This window comes from Saccostrea echinata, unplaced genomic scaffold (genome assembly GCF_033153115.1).
Source record: "Saccostrea echinata isolate AGI-Se365-2 ecotype Australia unplaced genomic scaffold, CSIRO_AGI_Sech_v1 ptg000054l, whole genome shotgun sequence".
Lineage (NCBI taxonomy): Eukaryota > Metazoa > Mollusca > Bivalvia > Ostreida > Ostreidae > Saccostrea > Saccostrea echinata.
In genome coordinates this window covers 44,302,064-44,327,628 of record NW_026889803.1, presented here as the reverse complement: position 1 = coordinate 44,327,628, position 25,565 = coordinate 44,302,064, and the positions used below count along the sequence as shown (strand labels likewise).

Genomic DNA, 25,565 nt, shown 5'->3' with positions numbered 1-25,565 from the left:
AAACAGATCCACGACGGAGGCCCTTGACCTGATGCTTTAGTGATCCCCAAAGAGTTAATTAAAAAAAATTGCCAAATACGGCTACAATCGCCATAGGTGTAGTTAACGTTCGTGCACTTTACTGGGATATTACATCATGTGTTTGGTTCAAGGTCTTCAGGTTTCTCTGTGTTGTCCTCTCCATTTACAATGTATTCGCTCTGAGCAATTAAGCTCAAACAAAAGGTACCACAAAAAAAATATCCAGTTTTTTTTCTGTTTTACTTCAGATAAGCAAAATAATGATGATAATTATACCTAGTAGTTTTGTATATACATGCTTGTAAACTCAAGGACATTTATAAATCATAACTGATATAAGAACCTAGATAGAACGTACGTTCTATTGTTAAAATGATATTGTCCTACGGACCTAGTTTAAGCTTGTTAGATTATTCTAATAAGAACCATGCAAATACTAGACTGATGGCAGTTGCAACAGTTTGTGAGAGGGTGTGTGTGCGTGTGAAGGGGGGGGGGGGGTTGGTGTCCAAACAGTACTCAAAAAATACCGGTATACAAATCGATATTTAAAACATTTTTTCTGCTCTTTTAACCCTGAAAAGTGTTTAAAACTTTTTGCTCAACTATTCACTATAGCTTTCTGGTTATTGTGGTAATCATGAAATAAAACTAAAACATTTTATGACGTAGTTTTTGGAATTTAATAAACTATACAGCAGGACAAGTATCTCAATATATATTTGACTCTTCTTTCTACCTACAGGGAATTAGTATTTCGAGAGGGGGGGGGGTACTAGTATTCCCTTTAGAGAAGGTGACAGGCTTTCCCTATGTGGATGTAGGCGAAAGACTGTCCACTTCTCTAGAGAGAATAGGAGGGGGTTAGGATATTTTGCTACATAAAAACATACATTTTTTAATAGAGTTAATGTGGAACCCCCCCCCCCCCACACACCTGGAAAAAATTCATGGATCCGTGCCTGCATGGAAGCCTGTTAAATACTTTAGTCTGGTCCAAGAATTGCCACTCCAGGATCACTTTTCTTTTCACGAAATGGCAAGAAGGGGAGTCTAGTGTATAATTATACCTAAAAACTGTATTGTGTACACACAGACCAAAAGCACTTATTTCTATTATAATTTTTTTTTCATCATAGTAGCATAACAAGGTTAGCTTTTAAAAAAAAGCTGAGAGTCAGCCACTGGAATACAGAAAGTTTCTTTCTTGTTTTGTGATGGTATATGATTTGTTTTATCCATCATGTTGTGTTCATTAAAAGTCATTGTCGTCTAAGTTAAAATTCGCCCAGCCGTTTTGTTATTTGTAACATAATGCTGTACATAATAAATAATAAAGCATAGAATAAATTTTAGTTAGGCTACATCGTGATCTTTATGATGACCTCCAATTAATTTCTCTTGGGCGCGGACATCAGGGGGTCGTAACATAAAGGGTACTTAAGTCTAAGACCATTCTTAAGTAGGACTTAAGTACAGTTTTAAACTTAAGACCGTAACTAGAAACATGCTAAGATTTGACAATCTTAGCAAAACTTAGGCGGCCTGTAGAGGTGACTTAAGTCTGTCTTAACTTTCTTATACATATATTTAGTACTATTTAAGGTAGACTTACTGTGTTTAAACATTCCTCTAGTTATATTATGCATTAAAAAATAATTTTCTCTATTTAATATACTGGTATAAGAATTTTACTTTTTCGTCGGGGGGGGGGGGGGGTATGCATCACTTATTCCAATATCACTCTCTAAATGACATACATGTAAATGCAAAATATTATTTTTGGGATACGTTTGAAATATTAGTGGGACCTAGGTTATCAACACTAATCATTATAAGTAAATTGTATACAGTAATCATGGATTTGTTTGTTTACTGTGAAAAATGAGATGAAATGATTTTAAAAGTTGTAGGTGAATTAAAGGATGATGACTAGAAAACTAATTAAGATTTTCTGTAAATTAGATTGAATGTAGAACGCAACAAGCAAGGATCCAGACAGGGTTCACTACCGTTAACGTACGAGAGAGAGAGAGAGAGAGAGAGAGAGAGAGAGAGAGAGTTGTTACATGTAAGTTGGAGATATACGAAAAATTGTTTTCTGAAAACAATTCTTTTCCATCCTTCATTAAATTGTAAATAAGTATATCATAAAACGTCTGCACTCTGCAGTCTCTGCTTGCTGATATGGGAGGAACAAAATTCAAATATCCCTATTGTTTTTTTTTTTTTTACTTTTTTATTAAGAGTTTCAATTTCAAGTACATACGCTCGGTTATCGTGCCATGTCTGCGAGAAAGACAATTTGAAAGCAAGTGAACATTTTTCAAACGAAAGAATAACAACAAACGGTAAACTGAAAACATCGCAGTATCGAGTGATTAACAATATTCACGCATTTTCAATGAACCACTAGTGCCACTTTGTAAGCGTGCAATATTTGTTTTCAAATATTCAGATTTATTTAAACAGAATTAATTTTAATTAATTATGAAATCTAATCTAACCTAGCTAAAACCGATATGTAAGGACGTCAACTTTAATTTACATGTGCTAAAAAAATGTAACTAAATCATATTTACAAATACATATATAAATAAATTGAAAAACTAGGATGATTCATAAAAATATTTTGAGCATAAGTTTGACTCAGCTAAGACCTAGCTAAGTCCGTTTTATGTTACGGTTTAAGACATACTTAAGTAGTACTTAGGCAGGTCTTAAGATTGCACCTAAAACATACTTATGACCCTACTTAAGTCAAAAACTTAGCAAGCTTTATGTTACGACCCCCAGATACAGTTCGTCTCAGAAATGAACAAAGCCATTGTGATCCCAATCATTGAACGTTGAAGAATGTATACATTTTCAATTTTACTGTTAAATTCTATAAATGATATAGATTATGATGCTTAAAAAGAAGGTAGACCTTGGGTTAGATTGTGTTAATTATTAGGTAAAAGTTTTTAATCGTGCAGGTTAGAGGCAATGCATGATAAGGGGAGGGGTGCATACTGAATGTATATTTAATTCAATTTCTAAATTTAAGCATTCATTTAGTGTTATTAGGAAAGAAAAGAATTGCTTCCAAAATAAAGTAATAAACTGGAAATTCAAAATATTTTATACATACAGTACGTATACCCTAAAAGATACTGGATTCCATCTCGCTCACTCTCTCTAATTGGGGGGGGGGGGGTGTCTATAAATCCGCGCAGTTTCTCTCATCTATCACAGTTCTACTGTGGTCAGTTTCTCACCTGTGGGCGCGGTTCACGTGCACAAGCGGCACTTACATGTCTATCATCGTGTAAATTATAAGACTTTACACATCTTAAGTGATCTTCTGGCGTTTTCATAGCTTTCATCATTAAAGTGAAAAGAGATTCTTTTTTTTTCACTGTTTTGGGACCTTTGTGCAAGTGGATTATTGTGTGAATTCCGACCCGTACATGTCTTATGCAAGGTATTGATCGAGGGAGTCTTGCATCAGGCATTCAGAGGAATACACACAAATCCGTGAACTTGCAACGGCGATTGAGGGTATATATATATATCAAGTGTTAAATGTGCTCTGCATATAAACTTCTCATCTTCTATAAGAAGCACTGAAATATATTTCCCACTTAGAACAATCTCTTCTTTAATTTTTCGTCGAGAACGACGAACAATGCAGTCTATAAATAGATCGAGGTCGCGTCGTTGTTTAGAGGGTGTTTGTGAAGAATCACGCCCTCTGGTTGGAGCAAATAGCACGAGTTTCTTCAGAACAAGTCGTGTACATCTTTTCCCCAGAATTCCAAATTACGCAAGCGCACTTGCAGTTTCATCCCACCGTAACTAGTCAGCCCGTGGGCTGACTAATAACACAGAAAGATCAATGTGGCGAAACAGTTTCGGAGCGATTTGATTTACACCGTTATTAAAAAGGGGAACTACTCTTACACGCATCGACGACATGAATTTTAAGTGACCTCAATAAACAACACCATGAATATCTTGCAGAAAATTCCACGCCTGTTTATTAAAGCTTCGAAGCATCATGCTTGTGTGTCTAGATCTTTCTACCTATATTCACCAGAGCCTTTGCATCCAATTTTAGACAAGGTGCCAAAATGGACAACTGCAGAGGAGGCAGTGGAAGTCATCGAATCGGGTACGATTTGGGAAGCACTAATTAAATTAATGAACTGCCTAAATAAATGGCGTGGTTAGCAGATATGGCTATTGTTTAATATTGTGACATTTACGCAAATTGGTAATTGGTATAATTGCAATATCGGTTTTAATACTACAGTAATTCAGGTGCAGAAGATAAATGTGATAGATGATAACTGACCAGCTGACACATTATACAAATTCAAAATTTGTCCCATAAATGGCATAATTGCCATCATTTTTTAGGAGAAGGACTAACATTTATCAGTCTACCTGTAACGCAAAGTATTAACAGTTTTAAGATGAGGTATTTGGTGGTTAAAAAAGAAATACAGGTTGTTTTTCTCCGCTTGACTCTTGGATGACCTGCTAAGGGAAGTAACTCAAAGAGACCAACTAGTCCATGTGGAGATTGTACAATAAATATCTTGCAGAAAATTCCAAATTGTAAATTTTGTTTTGAATACAATTGCATGACATAGTGATATTTTTTCTGCACTTACATTTATCCAGGGTTTCAGTGCGTAAAAAGTTTGTACATCCGTTTTCAGACATTCATAATTATTAAAGCAATATGAGCTGCATAATTAAGAAGTTAATTTTTTGTTAAAATGTGCTCTTATGATAAATCTGTATGTAACTTAAACCTTTATGATCAATATTAAACTAAAATAAAGTATTAATTTTTTCAGAAAAAGGATTTTTGTTCAACGGAATGTATATAAGTATTATATAAGAAATCAATATTGTACAGGACGACAATTATGTAATTTTGCTTCAATCAAGGCTTATTAATAGTTCTTCCATCGCAAGTATGAACAACAGAAGTTTATAAACAATCTTTTTTCTGTCATTGAAATAGTTACATGTACTTACAATATTGCAACAAAAATTTCCAACATCTGCAGTTGCAGGTCATATTGCTTTAATTTTGGATCAATATTTATGTTATATATTTGTCTCCTGTCTTCATCTTGAAACAAATAATTTGATGATGATTCATTCCTATCCATTATCTCCAATTTTCATATCAGGAATTAATTTATAAAAATCCACCAAAGTAAAAAAAAATTAAAGTGTTAAACATGTTAAAAATTTAAAGAAAGGTAAGATGAGGGTACAGTTTTGTAATAAGAATCATAAAAAAAATGTATCACATACCTTTTCTACTTTGAAAATTTTTTTTTGACTCCTTCTTGTGGAGATACTATTTGATAAGAGGATGTAAATGCTAAACATAAAACATTTTTGCTGCTTATTTGATGCTTTACATAAATTTAACTTGTTATTTAAATGAAATGAAACTAAGGCATCCAGTACATCTTATTAACAAAACCCAAAATACAAAGCCCCCCCCCCCCCCCCCTTGAATAAAAAAAGAGTTGATAAGAAATCAGGATAAATTGTGTTATTCTTTATAGGTCACAGAATTTATATCCAGGGTGGAGCCTCCAGTCCTCTGTCTCTGGTGGATGCAATGTGTGCTCATGGTGAAAAGGCTAAGCTTAAGGATGTAGAAGTTATAGAGGCACCCATCCAGGCCAGGGCTCCTTACACAGATCCCAAATATGAAGGTTAGTTTGTGAATTCAGTTTATTTCTTTTATGGAACAGAACCTGTATAACAGAATATAATTATATTTTTCACAAGGTATTCAAATGGTCACAAACTTTTTTTCATTTTTAAAATTGGCAAATTCATCTAAAAATGACTGAGTTCTGAACAAGTAAGAATTATTTTGTGTATTCTTTACAGGAATCTTTCGACCCAATTCCTTTTTCATAAGTGCTTCATTAAGGAATGCAGTAGCAGAGGGAAGGGCTGACACCATTCCTATATTCCTGAGTGAGATTCCTCTGTTGTTTCGGCGTAGACTTCTTAGTCTGGATGTAGCTCTGATATCACTCAGTCCTCCAGACAAACATGGATTCTGTTCGCTTGGGCCAGGCATAGACTGCACTAGGGCAGCTGTTCAGAATGCTCAGTTCATTATTGGTTTGTTCTTCCTGCAAAATATGGCTTTCATTAATTTGAAACTATTACAGGGCCATATATACTGCAGGATAGGCAACTCCTTTATTTGCCCAAAACATCACACACAACACTATGATTTTTTTAAACTACATTTATTCCCAGTAAATTAGTTTGTGTTCTGATAAATGTAATGTTTTTTTTTGTTTTGTTTATTGGAAGGGATTTTTAATAAATTTCAAAGCATACAGTGTAAAATAATTTAAATATAAAGCAAACAACCATCAAATTTGGTGAATTCTTGTATAAATATACATGCACTACCGATCAGGGGAATGTGTTAATTTTGAATATATAATGTAATTATACTAAGATAAGGAGTAAAAGCAGTGCTAAATGAAATCTTGAATAATTTTTTGATAGATAAATAAAGGTTTTGTGCATAGATATTTTATAGCTTTAGAGATATATTATTTTTGAAATGGACTTATGAAATCCTACAACTTACAAGGTATCATGAGACTAGCAAAGTTGCCTATCATATATATGTCTCTGATTATTATAATTGGTATATGAAAAATGTTGATTATCTTTCTTCAGACCCTTTTGTTTTTAGCTTGTCTGTTGTGTGTCTTTTGTAAATTTTTCACATTTTCAACTTTTTACATTTACTTCACCTAACAGAACTCTTTTGCAGTGGAGGTAGGAAACATTCCTCAGCTGGGGACAGTGTGCTGTTGAATACGCTGTGAGATCTGATCACTATAATTTTATTTAATAGAATGTTTTTCCAACTTCCAAAAGTAATGATTATCAGAAAGAATTGGTTGAATTCAATCAGAGAAGTTGACTTAGCAGAAATTGTCAACAAAAATGTAACAAAAAGGGACTAAATTTTCTAAAATTTTATTAGTGTGGTTCATCAAATGTTCAGCAAAATATTTAAACAAAACTGGTTTCTTATGTGTCCTTAAGCATTCCAAATTACATGCCCTACTAAATGAAGATATACTGTACACCCTCATTCAAGGGGAGATAATTAAGAAATATTGAGTGGCCCAGAAAAGACAAAACTTAATTGTAAGCTTTTTCATCGAGTTTAGATTGAGATTTGGTCAAAACCTACTCCCCTTCCTCTGGGCTAACTTGGGGCCACAAAAGAGAATCAAACTTTTAACAAAGAAATATTTTGGAAAATGTATAAAAATACTCTCAAGACTAGCAGGGTCACTATTAACACTGCATGTGTTGTAATGCAAGCATCCCAAAGCATATTGAAGATTCAAATTTTTGAGATCATAGTCACCAGATTAAGGTTGGGCCACTAAAGAGATTAAATATTTACATGGGAAAAAATATTTTAAAAGTCTTCTTAAGAACAGCAGAACCAATACAATGTTATAATGTAAGCATCCTCATGTAGTACATGTACCTTTTTAAAATTTTTTTTTTCCAATCATGACCCCTAGTGGTAGGATGGGACCACAGGAGGGGTTCAGAGTTTTAAATACCTGGTGTATTCTCCAGAATGGCAAGGTATATTGATATTGTGCATGTTGTGTGTCACAGTGGATTTAAGTTTGCTTACCGTAAGTGATAGGCCCTTGAGTCTAGAGTGAGATCACAAAGGGGTGTCAAATTCTTATATATATAGGAAACATATATAGGAATGTAAAGGGGGAAAAAAAGCTGAAAAAGAGCAGAAGGGCCAAAGTAACTGAGGTGAGCTTTGTTGCCCATGGGCCTCATGTTTTTCTATTAAGAAGTTAATTGTTAATGTTTTTAATAAATGATTTCAACCTTTTTTCATGCTGATTTACTGAGTAATCATCATTGTTCATGGGGGACTAATGTTCATGGATTTTGTCGGTCACTATTATCCATGAATTCACAACCCCATGAACATTGACTTCGTCAATGTATACATGTATAAACATTTAATCTTTTCATGTAGGAGTTACCCACATATTACATCTCCACAAACCAGTAAAAGTTTGGCTACCCACAAACATTGACCCCCACGAATAAAAAATGATTCCACAGTACTTACCGTACACAAATAATTTGCAGGTCTTGTAAATAAGCAAATGCCTCGTACATTTGGGGATGGACTTGTACATAGCTCTCACATTGATATATTGGTGGAGGCTGATGAACCACTCACAGAAATAGCACCTACAACTTTGTCCCCAGAAATATTGGAGGTGGCCAGATTGATTGCTGACAATCTTGTAGAGGATGGGGCTACCATTCAGACAGGTATGAACAGACTAAATATTACTGTTAAATTTAACAAATTTGAAAGCTTCGATCAAATTTGGTCAACTTAATTTAATTTAAGCTTGCAGAGAGTGTAAAAAGAAATAGAAATCATAACTTCATTCAAAATGTGTTGGAGGAGGTAACTCAGATTGAATGGAGAAGATACATGGAAATGTTATCTTACTTTGCAGGTATTGGTAATCTACCAGCAGCTGTGCTGCATAAACTTCAAAACCACAAGGATCTAGGAATTCACTCAGAAATGTTTAGTGATTCTGTGGTGGATCTAGTGGAGTGTGGAGCTATTACTAATGCTAAAAAGGCTATTCAAACAGGAAAAATTGTTAGCTCATTTGCAATTGGATCAAAGAGATTATATGATTTCATGGATGATAATTCCTTTGTTGGTAAGAATGCGAAATTATGAAATTCATTTGACATTGTATCAAGTATATAGGTAGGAAAAATTGTGATTTTAAACAAATATGCATTAGTAATTGAATGGATTTTCTCCTATTCCCACAGCTATGTGTGACTGCAGTTTTACGAATAACCAATCTGTGATCTGCCAGAATCCTCGTGTGACAGCTATCAATACCTGCCTGGAAATCGATATCACTGGACAGGTGTGCTCAGATTCATTAGGAACCTATATGTACTCAGGTAAGAAATTGAATATGAATTATAGTAATCTTTGGAAAGAGTGTGATTGTGAGATCATTGGTCAAATCCATTGAAGAGATAGCTGTAATTTTTAAATAGCAATTAGGACAAATATAATGTATATTTTATCGCGTTTAATCCTTTATACAGTGGATATAGCTCATAGGACATCGTTTTCATATTCATGGTTGTGACGTCACGATGGTTTTTGTGTGAATTTTATCAAGTCAAATATTGGGGATTTGTAAATGTGTATAAAACAGCACTAAACATGAAAAAGATATGTGTAAAACATGCGATAAAAAGAATCTACCATGGTTTGTGGTTAGATATGATTTTTTTTATCCAGCATGTGTTTTTATCCCCAAGCCTTGGTGACACATAACTCATTCGATAAAACATAAGTCTAGTCAGTTTAGCGAAAATGTGGGCTCAACGTCAAACCAAATGCAACACAAATTATTTTGTCAATAATTAAATCTAACTTGTACAAAATATTTGTAGTAAAAATTCTAAGAAAATCTGAATGTGCCAAAAGCATAAATTTGGCATGATTTAATTAGCTATGGGAATTACTATAGAAAAGGGACATAACTGTAAATTCATCCAATATTTTGCTGAAGTAATCAAAAGAAAATTCCTGTTTTTCTTGAAAGCATAATCTGATTTAACTTTTTTGATACTCTTTAATAGATCATTATTTCAAATAAAAGATATAAAATTGAAATGGATATTTTTAATTTAATTCCATACTTTTATAAAATTTGGAAATATAAGCATTTTTTAATAAATAGTAAAATATATAGACCTTAAAAAGAATAAAAATAAATAAATTTATTACAGGGTTTGGTGGACAGATTGATTTTATTAGAGGAGCAGCAGTGAGCTTGGATGGGGAGGGTAAACCAATCATTGCCTGTACCTCCACAGTTCATAGAAAAAACAGTGGTAACAAAGGTGTAGAAGAATCAAGAATTGTTACAAATCTCAAACCAGGTGAGTAGTGCATGCTCGGTTCAGCTTTACACCTCTACCTTTTTAAAAAAATTTATTTACACTAATATATGTACTTTTCTAGCAATATTTATTTTCATAATCTGCAAATTTAACTATGAAAATGATAAATGTGTTGTGTTCCCTTGAAGGTGCTGGCGTTGTAACAACAAGAGCCCATGTACACTACATCGTGACTGAATATGGCATTGCATACCTTTTTGGAAAGAATCTGAGACAGAGGGCATATGAGTTGATCAAAGTGGCTCATCCTAATCACAGAGAGACACTGGAAAAGGCTGCTTATGAGAGATTAAAATGCATGCCTTCTCCATAATGAACCAGACTGTAGACAAGTATAAATCTCTACTTGGGGTATTTAGTCCAAGCATTTCTGCTTTACATACATGTATATATATGACAGTCTAGTGAAGGGTTGTATTATGGTACATGTATTGCATTTTCTGTCTGTGTGTTAACCTAGCTCTTTGTTTCTTAATTCTTTATTTCACACTATGTGGCCCTAAAACCATCAGAAATTGCCAGTGGATGCATGTAAGGGGGAAGAGTGTGTTTTGATCCAAAAATAATCATTGTGACATCATTTTAGAAATATCACTTTTGCTTACTCAATTGATGTCAAGATCTTATTTTGTACACAGAACACCACTCCTTGTATGTAGATACATTAGGAAGAAGAGGTAAATAAAACCATATATGAAGCCCCCCCCCCCCCCAAAAAAAAAAAAAAACACACACACACACACAAACACACATACTTTCTTGTTATTATGTATGTAAACACTGCTATTTGATTCTTGATTGATGGTGAATGGTGCAGACTTGATTTTTTTTTTTTAAATGTTATACTGTGTTGCAGCAGTATTGAACAAGTACCTCTGTAACTGATATTCTTTGTACTGTTTGTTTTTTTAACCATGCGATTCAATTTAATATATAGCTTAGCCTTAATGGTTGTTAAATGTTTTTTTCAATAAACATTTGACAAGATTTATAAATATAGTTTTATGGCATATTTCTTTTACAGGCATAGCCTTTTCAAAATGATATGGTATATTGTTTAAATTGTTGACGGAGTCTGACTCTGAAATTCTGTATGTTTATTATTTATCCGTATGTCTATTATTTAGCTTGATTTTACTTTTCTTATCTAAAAATTACCTGTGATGCAATATTTCATGGATTTTTTTGCACAATTTATAATAGATAAGCACTTTCAGGGTTTTTGTTTAACAAAGACATTAGTTTAACACATGAATTCAGCTTTATATGCTAGTACATGCATCAAAAATTCATTTTCCGTTTGAATTGAAGATCTACATCAGATGAAAGAAAACAAGTATAAATTTGTGCCATATTTCTGTTCAATGATATTGTTAAGTTTAAATGCATGACATACATTTATTAAACAGGTATCAAATTAATTGCTTCTTTGTTGACTTTGTTTATCTTTTGGTGTGTTCATAAACATCTTTTACAGCTTATGATATTTTCTAGTTGGCTGTCATTTATTAAGGAAGTTGGATGGTCAACAAATTACCCAGTACATGTAGATACAATTGAAAATATGAAATATGGTTTTCTGGCCATTAACTTTTATTTAATAAAGAAAAAAAATATTGTATTCTACCTTCAGAGTTTAATGCACTTTTCTGTAATTTTATACAGAGCTTTTTGAGGAGGTTTAAAGCTAAAATGACCATAACCACCCATCCTTCTTGAGATTTCTTTATGAAACCAATAGTCTAATTTTAGTCCAATAGTCTAAATTTTAGAAAAATCTAAAATTCCAGAGATAATGAAATTGAGAGACAGAATGAAAATGCTTTAAAGTCCATTAAGTATCAAAGTTTGTAAATCCTTCACCATGTTCAAAGTTTATTTCAATGTTATTGAGTAGCAGGATACCAGTTTTGTTAAATGAAACATACTTTCAGTGGTACAGTGTATGTAGTCAAAATGACTAATGTTCTATGGAAAACCTGCCCCAGCTTTCAGTTTTAAGTACCTAATAGCTGGATTAGCTCAGCTGGAGTGTTGCTGCATACATAATAATGGTTGCTAAAACTTCCTTTGCCCGTTATATGGTATGAACTTATATGTGGTGGTGTAGAACAAGAAAACAGCTGACTTTATACTTACGAGTCTTATAAAATTGATTCTTTGCCTAAATTTTTGACCCCCATTTTCACTGCAAGCCGGGGATACTAATTTGGGTCTGTCTGTCTGTATTTCTGTCTGTGTTTAACACTTACATTTTTGGATGATATCTCAAGAAGCCTTTGAGCTTTTGCAATGAATTTTTTTTATCACAACTCTCTATGGCCTAAAGAAGAAACCTATTGATTTTGAGGTCAAAAGGTCAAGTCATAAATTTATACATTCTGTCTGTGTGTAACACTTGTTTCCAGGGGATATCTCAATAAGCCTTTGAGCTTTTGCAGTGAAATTTTACACCACAACTCCCTATTGCCTAAAGAAGAACCTATTGATTTTGAGGTCAAAAGGTCAATGGTCTAGGTCATAAATTTATTCATTTTGTTTGTGTGTAACACTTTCATTTCTGGGCAATATCTTTAAAAGTATTTAAGCTTTTGCAATGAAATTTTATATCAACTCCTTATGGCCTTAGGAAGATCCTTTTTTTATTTTTAAGTCAAATGGTCAAAGGTCAAGGTCCAAAGTCATACATTACAAATAACATTTTCCAGATGATAACTTTAGTTTTTTAGCTTTCTTCAATAAAATTTAATATCACAACTGGCTATGGTATAAAGAAGACCCCTATTGATTCTGAGGTCAAAAGGTCAAGGTCATAAATTAATACATTCTGTTTGTGTGTAACACTGATATCTTAAAAAATTATTTGATCTTTTGCAATGAAATTATATATCGCAACTCTTTATGACCTAAAGAAGACCCCTTTTGATTTTGAGGTCCAAATCTCCAGGTTATAAATTCATACATTCTGTCTGTGTAACATTTTTTTTCCAAACTATACCTTAAAAAGACTTTGAGATTTTGCAATGAAATTTTATATCACAACTCACCATGGCCTTTAAAAAAACATATTAATTTTGAAGTCCAAAGGTCAAGATCATAAAAATGTATATTGCATATATAGTTTTCAGATAATAATTTTATTTTCTCTGTGGGCTTTTGTGATGAAATTTTGGTCATGAAAAAAGCTGAAAGGTCAAGGTTGACCTTTTTTAGGTCACCTGAGTCACTCAGGGGCTCTATTGATAACATAGTGAAAATGCATTCAGGCATTGTTTCTTTGAAAATCTTCTCTGCTCCTGGGCATATTGGAGGCAAACAGAGTAAAAGTTTTAATAAATAAAGGTATTTTTACAAGATTTTTGAACATCTGGAACATTTGGTCAAGTGTTCTGGTCCTGGCCAGGGCTCTATAAATTTGTATTCTGAGAGAAGTTATTCCCCTTTGCCATTCACCTTTGATAATTAATCACTGTAAGTAATGTATTTGGAAGGTTAATAGAATAAGAGAATTATGCAAGAATTTTTATTGTATAATACAAAAAGTACATTCATAGTTTTGATGATCAGGTAGACTTGTAAATAATAGATAAATAAAAATGAGACAAAAATAACTTATCTTATGAAATGTTCTTCAAAGACCAAGAGAGGCCAATGTGAGAGGTTACAATGAGAGGTTAAAAATGGTATGGAAGCACAAAAATTTTGTTAATAGTCTGCATGGTTATAGTGATAAATGGGGGACAGATTAGAACTTACTTTATGAGTTGTTACTGAATTTCATTGATCCCAAACATCCTATTTCTCTTGCTTTTGGGCAACAAAGCTTCATCTATCAGTTTATTTTATACTCTATGGATCCTCAAAATTGTTGTATTATACTCAGGTGACTGTTAAGGCCCTTGGGCCTCTTGTTCTTTCTCCATCTGCAATATTTTTCCGTTCTTCCACCCTCTTCCTTAAGAGGGGGGCACAAATTCTCTGAATTAGCTTGTCGGTTTTATTATGTTATAAAGTCATTTTCAGTTTGTTATCTCATCTGAGCTGAAAGCTCAAGTGACCTTTTCTGGTCTCATTTTTTCTGGCATCCATCATTCTGTCCAACTGATTCAATTTGTAACTTCTTAACATTCTCAACCTTCTCCAGTACTGCAGGGCCAATTTTATCCAAATTTGTCACAACACATCCTTGAGAGAAGGAGATTCAAGTTTCCTCAAATGAAGAGCCACACCTTTTTCAGGCTCTTGCAAGGGTAGATAAGTAAAAACTAGTGAAAAGTGGAAAAAAAAGAACAGGGAATGAGTCTATAAGGGAATTTGTAGGAACAGTCTTTGTGTTAGGGTGGTGCTACAATTGGAGATCAGATATTTTTCCTAATTAATGCCTGGGTCCGGGAAAAAAAATTAAAAAAATCCTCTCTTGGTGACTCTAGAACAGCAAGGCCATTTTAGTCATATTGGAGCATACTCAAGTTGTGTTGATTTAAGTTTGCAGGTTAAACATTACCTCTTGAGATTAGGTTTGGGACAAAATATGGGGTCAAAATTTTCATGGGACTAAAGAGGGGAAAATCAGAAGAACAGTAGGGCCAAGTGAGCATGGCTCATGGGTCAAGGATGCTTAAAAGTGACAAGGAAATAAGAACATTCCTACTAAAAAACTGGAGTATATAAGTATTAATACAATGCCTTAAATTTTACCATGTACTTTATCTACTGACCATCGAGGGAAAATGGGATCAAAGACAAACATACAACTTCTTCCAGTAGAAAGACAAAAAAAGTTCTGAAACAATCAAATCATTTAATTCATTCATTCATCATAATCATACTTTTCATGTAAATTATGCATCTATTAATTTAAACATTTATATAACATCACAAGGTCACTATATACTTTCCATTAGTCTTTAAATCAATTCCTGTCCCTGACAGTACCATACTCAATTTGTGTTTACACATGAAAATCTCTAAGGTATAGATTAGCATGCATTATTCATTTACCTGCAACTACATGTACTTCAATATTGTAATATAATGTTATTTATGATTTTATATATGTAACAAGCTTGGTACTCAATATCCTCACATCTAGGTAAACAACCTTAAACACTTATTTAAAATGACAACTAAGAATGACCAGACTGGTTGTACTGTTACTTGACACTTCTGCAGGTACATGTAATTACATATACATGTACTAGTACATTTACAAATACTAGTACCGGTACATACATTTGCAACTCGACAGGAAACTTCACTTGCTACCAAACTCGTACTGTTAGCTATACTGATCCAAAACAAATGAATGAAAGATAATATATTTTCTTAGGTACATGTATCAATTTTTTTAGACCAAAAACTTGTTTAGGAGAATAAGATGACAACAATTCCTAATCCTTCTTGCCTTTAAACTCCTAAATAAATACAGCTACAAGGTAGACCTACTGTCCACAACTTACTTATTACAAAACCTTTCATAATCAGGAGAAACATTTAGATAAGACAAAAAAAAAAATCACGCTAATGCAGTATCAGTCCTACTCTGTTGAAAAAAAATTCATTAATGAATTCTACAGCTTTGATACAGACAACACAAATTTTCGTTTCATCAACATTATGTATGAAAGTATATAACTACAGACTACTCCTATATACAATTAATATTCATACTTTCCACTCACTATATGAAAACATTTATTCCAACTATTCATTTATAAATAAATAAAAATCATTTGTTCATTATATTTCGTCTTTGTTGTGTACAAAAATTTCAATGCTGGACATACTAATTAGTGTATAATGAAATCCTATTTTGCAAACTACAATAATATTAACTGCTAATCATTAAAGCATAATTCAGGGTGCAATTTATAGCATAAAAAAATCTAGAAATTACAGACACTATAAAATGAGTTACCAAGAACATTTTTTACTTACAATTTTTTTTTATTTTGTCATATAGATTAATATTTCTCCACCCTCCTTTTTCTTTTGTACAGAAGAATTTAATATGTAAAATGTAAATACTTTATGTTAAAAAAAAACATCTTTAAAGGCAAAGGTCTAATAAAAAAAAATACAAGTATTTGAGACAGGTATAGTTTATCCTTTCTTTTCTTTTTTCTTTTGTTTTATGTATTTCAGTTGAACATGTATTGATACAACTTAAAAATGAATACATGTAATATGACCTGAGAATGTATTCATGTGTTCATGCATGTACATGTATATATTTTCAAACTGATTGCACATATTAATTAGTGGAGAAATGTTTGACAGATCAAAAATACCTCAATTTCTACAGAATACATATCTTGTGGGGAAAATTACATTGTCATATGTTGATATACTGAAAATAACAATGAAGGGGAAGAATTTCAACAGGAATTTTTTTCATAAAGCAGCATCAATCATATAATGACAATACATTCATAAAATATTTGGGGAAAACACAACACTTTAAGGTAATGAATGAGGAATGTAGGAATCTCCCATACAAAACACAAACAGCATGCAACGTCTAGAAAAATACAAAATTGACTATTTGCTAGTTGAACTTTCAGAATTCAGTCTGAAAATTTCAAACATCACCTTCAAAGATGTACAGTTGGTTTTAAGCTACAACTGAACACACAAGATCAAAAGACAAGTGCAAATATAATAATAATCTCATTGAAACACACATTTTTACACTCAATCATTAGTCAGCATGTAAAATTTTCATTCATTAAGGAGAATGTACATTAGATCTTCAAATTAACAACAAATAAATGAACAAATACATGTAGTAGCTCTTGCAATGATTTCTATAATCTACAGAAAACAGATAGCTACATATTTCTAGATGTAAGCTTTTTTTCAGTGCAATTTCATTTATATGAAGCCACTGCAATGTTATAATATGTTGCTAACTTGCTATCATTTCATCGTTGTCAACAGTGCAAAAAGTAGAAACATTCTCTACTTGTATTAGACTCAACAAAAGTATTAAAAGGGCCGCTGCTCTTCATACTCAGGTATATTGATTATATCAATAAATTAAAAGGGAAAATTACATTCAGTTCTGCAGATGTGACAGAAATAGTTGAGTAGCATGCAACAGATGATTCAAACTGTGGAATATACTCCTGACCAATCCACAAAAATCAGAAAAGTTCAATATCCATGTACATGTATCTTTCACATCAGCAAAATGGAATAATGACTTCATTCAATGTACCAGCAACCATCTTCTTTAAACATAAAATATCTTCACTTTGGACTTGCTGACTAGAAGATCCCCATCATAAAAAAGTGTTTCTATGATAACATTCCCCCTAAAATAAAGTAGTTAGTATTTTAACAGTAAATGTCAACTAAATAGAAAATATATCCATCAATACCTCATAAAGGCATGTTAAGTGATATTGCACTGCCTGCACACTTCCCTAGGACTTACGTAAGAACATTTGCTGGCATCATTTGACTTTCAGGGGCTGCTTCTATCACTGACTGCCAGGTGTTCGTAGAACTAGGAATCACAAAACCAAATTCAAAGAACCACTCTGGAATGGAGAAAAAAGTAAAATTTTACTTCTTTACACAAAAACACTAAACAAATTGCTAACACACCACTCAGTATTTTCAACTGCCAATTCAACATCTGCCTCAAAAGCAGAGTAAATCTATGTTACTGTCTTGTCTATTGAAGTCAAATGTTTCAACACAACACCCTCAAATGACTTCTTGCTCGCAAACTAATTTCCCAAAGCCGATTACACAGCTTTTGTTTTATATGATTGGCAGTTATTGATAGTGGTCAGAGAGGTTGCAACAGCAATAGTGACTCAACAGTGACTCTGTCTCTCAAACAATATAAAGCAAAATGTCTAACATGTTGGCTTAAGTAGTTACTTAGTGCTTTGGCATCTGTACCTAGTCCATCACACTTCTGGTTGCCACAATTTTATGGTACAATCTTGAAAAAGTCATGTGGTGTCTATTAAATGTTGTGTTTACGTCTTACACAACTTTTCAAAAGGTTAAAATTAATTTTCTGTGATGGTGCGTTGGCAATTTTGTCTAGTGTATATTTCTTCTTAATCAAATTATGATTTATTACAATTACAAGCAATTTACTTCTGTTTTGTTTTTTATATGTACATTTACTTTCTTTTAAATTGGCAGATTTAAATCCTTTACTCCATCATTTTAAGTTCTATAGAAAGAAATAATTTAACCCAAAGTGACCATGGTGAAAGTATTAAATACAAATATCTGGTGATTTTTTTCTTACCTTCTAAGCATTTCCCTTTAAATAAAACTCTTTGTTCTAATCTAAATTTGTCCATAGCCTCTTTTGATGAAAAATTTATTTCTCTTGATACTGCACGACATTTTAAAATTTTCTTTGGAACCCTTGCTACAAAAAAGAAAAAAAAAAATTAAATATTAATAATATTAATATATACAGCAAAATTTTGAAATATATGCACACTGACTTTTAGAAGAGCATGATAAATATACCACAAAAAGAAAGATTTTAATTTTCTATCAATTTTTTTTTTTTGAGAAAGGAGATAACCTGCAAATTTCCATGTTTTGGTACTCTTTTAATAATAGCAAGCAACTCTTAAAGTAACAACTGGGCTAAGAGAAAATTTGGACTGTCTGCACATTGATCCAATAGAATTTTTTTGCTGTTAACTCTGTACAGGGATTTTCCACTCCATTTTTGGAATTGGGCCCATGCAGGTCCTTGGAATTGGGAATTTAACGACATTTTATCACTTATTGGGAAATTTTACTGCATGATGAGACAGGACATGTCACATGACTCGATTGACTACGTCATAGTCACTGTTAATGTAGGTGTTAAACGTTAATTGTTATAATCACCTGTATTTGTATAATTTTTGTTCAACTTGTTAAGCTTAAACATTTTATGTAAAATATTTAAGAATTTTAAAAGATCATGTAAATATTAAAAAATTGTGAAATCAATTGATCCACCCCTCTGTTTCTTTACGCTGCAGTCTAACAAATCTGTGACGTCATATATGATCTCTCAGTGCAGTGAGATCAAGTACACGTTGATTACCTGGTCAGTTTTAAAACATTAAAACAGATTACAGTCAATGCATTATGATAAATATTTTGAAGCAGGAATTACAATGATAATTTTTACGTGTTTGATAGCAGAGATTATCTGAATTTAATATTCCATTTCACTTGTGTAAGTTTTCGTGTGACGTCACAGTAGTTTTCCCGTACTCGGAAAATGTAAACATGAAGCGCTTTTACCACGCTTATGTCTTGTTCAACTATGTCCTGAGTGATAATGAGGTAAGCTTCACCTTACGATATTGCTACAATTAATTACTACGAAGAAGGACTTCAGTTCAATTGTAAATTTTAAAATACTTTAATATTGACAGAATTTTTTCCCAAGTGCGTTTTTTGTCATTGAAGTTGTCTTGAAAAGTGTGTAAATACGAAGAACCAAAACTTAATACAGACACCGTACAGAGCGATATTTGTATGGCGATATCTCTTAAACAAGTCAAGAAATCTGATGACAGAATTGCTTTAAGATATGTAGAACATACTAAATTAAAAATATACAAAATATGAAAAAAAATTATTGACTAGATTTTTTTCAGCTCAAGGTCCTGTTGCACCTTAAACATACAAAATCATGTGATGTTATATTATAGATCTTAAAAATGTCTCGTGCTGTTTGAAGAGACAGATCTAAGTTAGTGAATAGATAGGCTATCCAATAATACACAACTGCACTTGCCCCAACGGTGGCACCGTCAACATACTAATTAAGAATGGTGGATTAAAACATTTAATTACCTTCATGATCAAGACCAGGTGCTGAACTGCAAATGAAATAGACACTTTATAATTCACTCATTCTTTCCTATATATGTGGTTACAAATACTCTACACACACACGTGATGTCATGTGGGAATATTTTCTCAAACTTATGACATTGAAATTAACTAAATCCTTATTTAATAAATGTCTAGAAATATCAAACACTCACAGGTCCTCGCTTGACTGCCACAATATTTTACCACTGTCTGCATCTCTCAGATTCATCCAGTTTCTTAATTTTGTTAAGCAATAACGAAAGATTAAACACTTGTCATTGCTTGTAATGAATTATCTTGTTACTATTTAATAGAGGTGAGACGATATACCGATGCATACCAATATTTTCTGCTAAGATATGGTTTACGATACATGCATTGAAATATCGGCATGAAACGATACACAAAGGACCTATCAGAAAATTGATAATGAAAGTAATTGCCTTGGAAAATGGTGATGTGTATACGAACTCTAGGAAGCAAAGAGATTATATTGATACAGAAAACACGCTTTAGCACTAATAAGTTGTATATATGGGGGGAACATTTTCACATTTAACATCCTTGGAAGATGGAACAAGAAAACTTTATAATGTACATGTGGTATTGTTTTATTTTTTGATGAATTTTTAGTCAATTTTATTGATAAACTACATAATTTTTTGAAGACTAAAGTTGTTTTTGTGAAATTTTAGTCAATGAAATTGATGAACTACATGTATTAATTTTAAAACACATGTGATTTGATTTAAGTTTTATGGATTTACTATCAAGAAGACTAATAAAATACTAAGTATATTAAAGTTTTCTAATTTATGATAACATCTAGATGTATACATGTATTGTTTTGTGTTATACATTGTATCACAAGACCTGTGTATCGTCCCACCCCTACTATTTAATTTTCAGATCAGTGGAGACACTATATTCATATATGCCTAATTAAAATCAGGAGATTTCCGATTTAATCTGGAGACTTGGAAATGTTTATTTGTGCAACAGAACAAAAATTATAGCAAGCGCAGCGAGCGGCGCAAAGCGCCGCTCGACACTGCGAGCTCTTAAAGCAATGCCTGGGCGAAGAGAAAATTTGGACTTTACACATTGATCCAAATGAATTTTTTTCCGCAGTTACCTGTGGTCCCATAATGCTTAGCAAATTGCATCTCGCCGCAAACAACATTCTCGCGGCAGCAACAAAAATTCGACAAAAAATAAAATCACCTTGATATAATGGATATAAAGTAAATAAATAGTAGATCAAAAGTTCTTGATTAAAATTAGCACTGTTCAGACTTCGTTTTGGTAATGCAACATATACATGATACATACGACGTCATATGACGTCAGAGTCTAGACGTAGCAAATGTCACGTGCTTTTTGACGACTCGAGCCCGATCTAAATTAAAACTGAAAGGTATCTGCGCTCGCCCTAACGGTTGCACCGTCAACATATTACATTTCCTTTTAAGTAATCGCCTGGCATTTCATACTAAATATCCCTAAGTTTAAAGCCAACAGATATAAATTAAACTGTGACCTCTATGAAATGTTTCACAAAAATCCAAGTTTTTTCATTGTTCAACTATTTCACAATACATCAAAATCAACGAGTTTGATTATGAACTTTAACTATATATCTCTTTTTATGCATGTCATCAATGCTTGATTCTTTACTATAATTAAAGGATACAGTTTAAACCCTTTCATGATATCTTCTGCTTTAGCTGGCATCGTGGTTCCTTACTGGTCAAATCAACGAGTTTTGGAGGCGAGACTCTTCCTCACCAATGTCAACAAAAACCAATATGGAGATATACTTACTTCCGGTGAGTAAACCAATAAGAGGGATAAGTATAAATACCACGTAAATTCTCCTCAGTCAACGCGAAAATAATAAGATATGTGAATTTGTAATTTTTTCCAGTTTCAGACTAATTTCTCCAAAAATGAATGTTATTTTCTATACACTATGTATTAAAAACAGGTTGAAATATTTAGATAAAATGTGAAATGATTTTACATTGTTACATTTTTTTTGTAAAAATCGAGAAATTTGATTATTTAATCATTTTAAGCGCAAAATTAAAGCCAAATATTATTCTTTATTACAAATACTCCAGAAAAGTTGAGTTTAGCAAATAAATGACACGTTTTCGGGCTTATCTGTATTTAGCCTCCCCTTCTAGAAGATTCCCGATAGCACTGGTTCTCTGCCCTTGATTCCAGTCGCTGCCGCTAGGAATTACAAGGTCGTTGGTTTTTTAGGGCGCTTGCGCCCGTTAACCAATGTCAGGGTACCAGTCTAGATTCCCGAGGGAATCCGCAAGATCTAACAGGTGTGTGACACGTCGTACGTAAAACAGTCACGTACAACATGTCTGTTTTGCGAGTTGTGCTGCTCTTGGGTGTCATAGCCCATAGCATATTTGCAACAAATGAGGAACCGAAAGAGTTTTATAGGGCAGTCGTCGAGGTAAGGAAAACTTTCTTTTTTGTCATTTCGAATTTCCTCTAAGATCTATGTTTGCATGCTCAGATTTATTTTTAAACAAAGAAATGTCGTTTATCTTTGTCATGACAGAGCTGTGGTGGATGACGTTTGAACAGATTACCAGAGGTGAAGAAGTTCATTTATGAAGATCTCCCTCTGTTGTATCCTTTTGAATATTTTACTTTAAAATCTACTGACCCGGGTTAACATGGTTAATGGTGAGGACCTGTCCCGAGACACAGTTCAAACATTCTTGGAACCATGGAAACTGATATTTTTTTCTGGAGTATTAATTTGCACAGAAATATTTTTGCTATATATGTTATTAGGCATTAAAATTGTATCCACATTAAAAGTTATGAAAGCTGCCATAATCTCTATTCTAAATAATAAAGGTTCTTTAACAAACAAGATTGGAAGGTTATACACATTCATTCTTTAAAAAAAAAAATCCATATTCTTTTACCATACAAGACTGCATCATATATAAATTGTCAGCTATATTAATAAGACCCCAAAGGCAATCTATAGGGGAAAAAAATCTGATAAAGATTTTCAGTATATCTCCCCAGGGCAGGAATGAGACAACAAAGAGGGTTCTATGTACAAATAAAATCTAAGTTTGGGCTCTGCTGGGTAAAAATTTCACGATACTAGAAACAAGATATTTTATTGCCCAGAATGTATTGTAACAAACGAAAGCTGGATAGGCTCATTTTTGACAAGACAAAAAAAATATTTAACTCGTTATAATGAGATAATTATCTCGTCATAACGAGTTAGTATCTCGTCATAACGAGTTAGTATCTCATTATAACGAGTTAGTTATCTCGTTATAACGAGTCAGTTATCTAGTTATAACCAGTTAGTATCTCGTTATAACGAGATAATTATCTCGTTATAACGAGATAGCTAACTCATTGAGATAACTTACTCATTATAACGAGATACTAACCCGTTATAACAAGATAGCTAACTCGTTATAATGAGATAACTAACTCATTATAACGAAATACTAACTCGTTATAATGAGATAGCTAACTCGTTATAACGAGATAACTAACTCGTTATAACGAGATAACTATCTCGTTATAACGAGTTAAATTTTTTTTATCTTGTCAAAAATGAGTCTATCCGGCTTTCGTAGTAACAAATAATTGTAAGTACAATTTAAATATTAAGTACTGAATCTAAATACATGTATACTCTTACCTGTACCTTGGCTTTTTTCAAACCCAATTTCTGAATAAAGAAACTTCATAACTAAAGTTTTAAGTCATACATTGATTGTATAAGGAATAGTATTACATGTTCAAAAAAGTAAGTGTGTTAATTTCTTTATATTGACTTTTCTAATTGTTCTCTGTGTGATTAGTCTTTAAAAGTTAGGTAAGTTGATTTCTTGATAATTACACCTAAATGTAAATTTCACAAAGTGAAAGGTCAGTAGCCTAATATGCATGTCAATCTCGTGTGGCTGTCTTAGTGTCCGACGTCAGTGGGTGGGACTATTGAATTTAACATGGGAGCTGGCCTTGTGTATTTTAAATCTATTAGATAGCATTTTTTTATTTATGTTTACTATGTTATTGAACATAAATATAAGGAATCACTGTCTAGTTTGTTGGGTATTCCAGGGACATCAACAATAGTTGGAAACATGGGATAATTTGTGCATAACATTAAGCAAATTATCCCATGTTTCCAACTATCGTTGATGCCCTGGCATACCCAACAAACTAGACAGTGATTCCTTAAATAATTACAGCTGAATGTAAATTTCACCAAGTGAAAGGTCAAGTGCCTAATATGAAAGCCAATTTCCACAGATTGTCATTATATCTTACATCGATGGGCTGGGACTATGGAAATGAACATGGAATGCCTCATGTATTTCAGTTCTAATAGACAGCTGCATTTTTTATTTATATTTACATTTTTGTTTTGCATATAAATGTAAATATAATTTGTTGGGTACGCCAGGCCATTAACGAAAGTTGGAAACATGGGATAATTTATGCGTAATGGGCAGGGCAAATTACCCATGTCTGAAACTGGTTTTGTCATTTAATGCAGATTATCCCATGTTTCCAACTGCCATTAATGACCTAACTGGGCACTGATTCCTTAATTGAATGCTTTAAATATCTACATACCTATGAATAATATCAACATGTTAACCTTAACGCAGTGCAGTCATAATGTAGAATTTAAGAAGGTGGGTGGTGCCCCTCCTGAATTGATACTTTATGGTAAAGAAGATGAAGAAATTGAGGTAAATTTTTAATACACCTGGTTTATGCAAGAATATCTTCTATAAGAGGAAACATAATGTGTAATTTTGCACATATTTCATCTGTTTCCAAAGGTCCATTCTGATGTATTTAGAAATATATTTCTTTAAAAATATTTAGGAAATTTTAACAGCAAATTGTGAGTTGTGTAATATTATGTCAAAGCTTTATAAAGTGTTTTAACTGTAAATCTCAGTGCATTAATGTAATTTTGAGAAGTTGTGTGAATTTCAATTTGGCTCACGTAAAATATCAAGTATATTAAAATACCATTCATTATTCATTTTTTGTGTGATTTCTTTTTAACAGAGAATAAATTTAGAGCATAAAAACAGAGACGAATGTAATGAATTATTAAAGAGGAGGGGATTTTATAAGAAATCTGATACAAGTGAAGAAGTCCCAGAGGAATTTAAGGAAGGTCCCTACATCAAAAAGGAAGAACTTTAATTTGGATCCATTTTAACAAATATTAAATTATCTGAATCATTTTGTTAAATATTCCTATTTTTGCATTACTTTGAGATTTTGATATATATTTTAAAATGAAATTAATAGAATTTTTGTTTTTAACCTAAGTTAATTAAATGACATCATGTTTGTTAATATTTAGTTATCTTTTTTGAATGTACTACTGCAATGTGTGCAATAAAGGTCCCAAACCAATATTGATCCAAATTCTAAAGATGAATTTTTGTTTCCAAACACATAACATATCAAAGTGATATGTATATCTTGAAGATTAATTTTAGAAATGTTATGTTTTGTTTAAGATTTGAAGTCCAGATTTTTTTGAACTCTGAACACAGATTCAGTGTTAATGA

The 25,565-nt window shown here is 32.5% G+C and overlaps 3 protein-coding genes across 3 annotated transcripts; 2 read left to right on the top strand and 1 right to left on the bottom strand.

Moving 5' to 3' along the window:
* The first annotated feature begins 3,940 nt into the window (after positions 1-3,940).
* Positions 3,941-11,513, top strand: LOC133205304 (4-hydroxybutyrate coenzyme A transferase-like). The gene is made up of 8 exons (XM_061341084.1): positions 3,941-4,177; positions 5,601-5,753; positions 5,935-6,174; positions 8,221-8,409; positions 8,604-8,819; positions 8,938-9,075; positions 9,919-10,071; positions 10,221-11,513. Exons 1-8 carry the CDS (start codon positions 4,012-4,014, stop codon positions 10,403-10,405), a joined length of 1,440 nt encoding a protein of 479 aa, XP_061197068.1. The 5' UTR covers positions 3,941-4,011; the 3' UTR covers positions 10,406-11,513.
* Positions 11,514-14,879: 3,366 nt separating this feature from the next.
* LOC133205776 (retinal rod rhodopsin-sensitive cGMP 3',5'-cyclic phosphodiesterase subunit delta-like) lies at positions 14,880-21,783 on the bottom strand. The gene is made up of 6 exons (XM_061341644.1): positions 21,647-21,783; positions 20,127-20,189; positions 19,933-19,958; positions 18,368-18,493; positions 17,531-17,636; positions 14,880-17,408 (listed from the first exon to the last, which is right to left on the bottom strand). Exons 1-6 carry the CDS (start codon positions 21,685-21,687, stop codon positions 17,327-17,329), a joined length of 444 nt encoding a protein of 147 aa, XP_061197628.1. The 5' UTR covers positions 21,688-21,783; the 3' UTR covers positions 14,880-17,326.
* A 482-nt stretch (positions 21,784-22,265) lies between these two features.
* Positions 22,266-25,468, top strand: LOC133205777 (selenoprotein M-like). The gene is made up of 4 exons (XM_061341647.1): positions 22,266-22,429; positions 22,538-22,608; positions 24,644-24,722; positions 25,051-25,468. Exons 1-4 carry the CDS (start codon positions 22,331-22,333, stop codon positions 25,189-25,191), a joined length of 390 nt encoding a protein of 129 aa, XP_061197631.1. The 5' UTR covers positions 22,266-22,330; the 3' UTR covers positions 25,192-25,468.
* Positions 25,469-25,565: the final 97 nt, after the last annotated feature.

Bases quoted from the DNA above. Each gene is read 5' to 3' on its own strand.
- LOC133205304 (XM_061341084.1), top strand. From the start codon at position 4,012: ATGAATATCTTGCAGAAAATTCCACGCCTGTTTATTAAAGCTTCGAAG. The intron at 5,754-5,934 runs GTTAGTTTGTGA...TATTCTTTACAG, and splicing joins CACAGATCCCAAATATGAAG to GAATCTTTCGACCCAATTCC. The intron at 8,410-8,603 runs GTATGAACAGAC...CTTACTTTGCAG, and splicing joins TGGGGCTACCATTCAGACAG to GTATTGGTAATCTACCAGCA.
- LOC133205776 (XM_061341644.1), bottom strand. From the start codon at position 21,687: ATGCCAGCTAAAGCAGAAGATATCATGAAAGGGTTTAAACT. The intron at 19,959-20,126 runs GTGAGTGTTTGA...TTTCATTTGCAG, and splicing joins TGGCAGTCAAGCGAGGACCT to TTCAGCACCTGGTCTTGATC. The intron at 18,494-19,932 runs GTAATTAAATGT...TCTTTTTTGTAG, and splicing joins ACCTGGTCTTGATCATGAAG to CAAGGGTTCCAAAGAAAATT.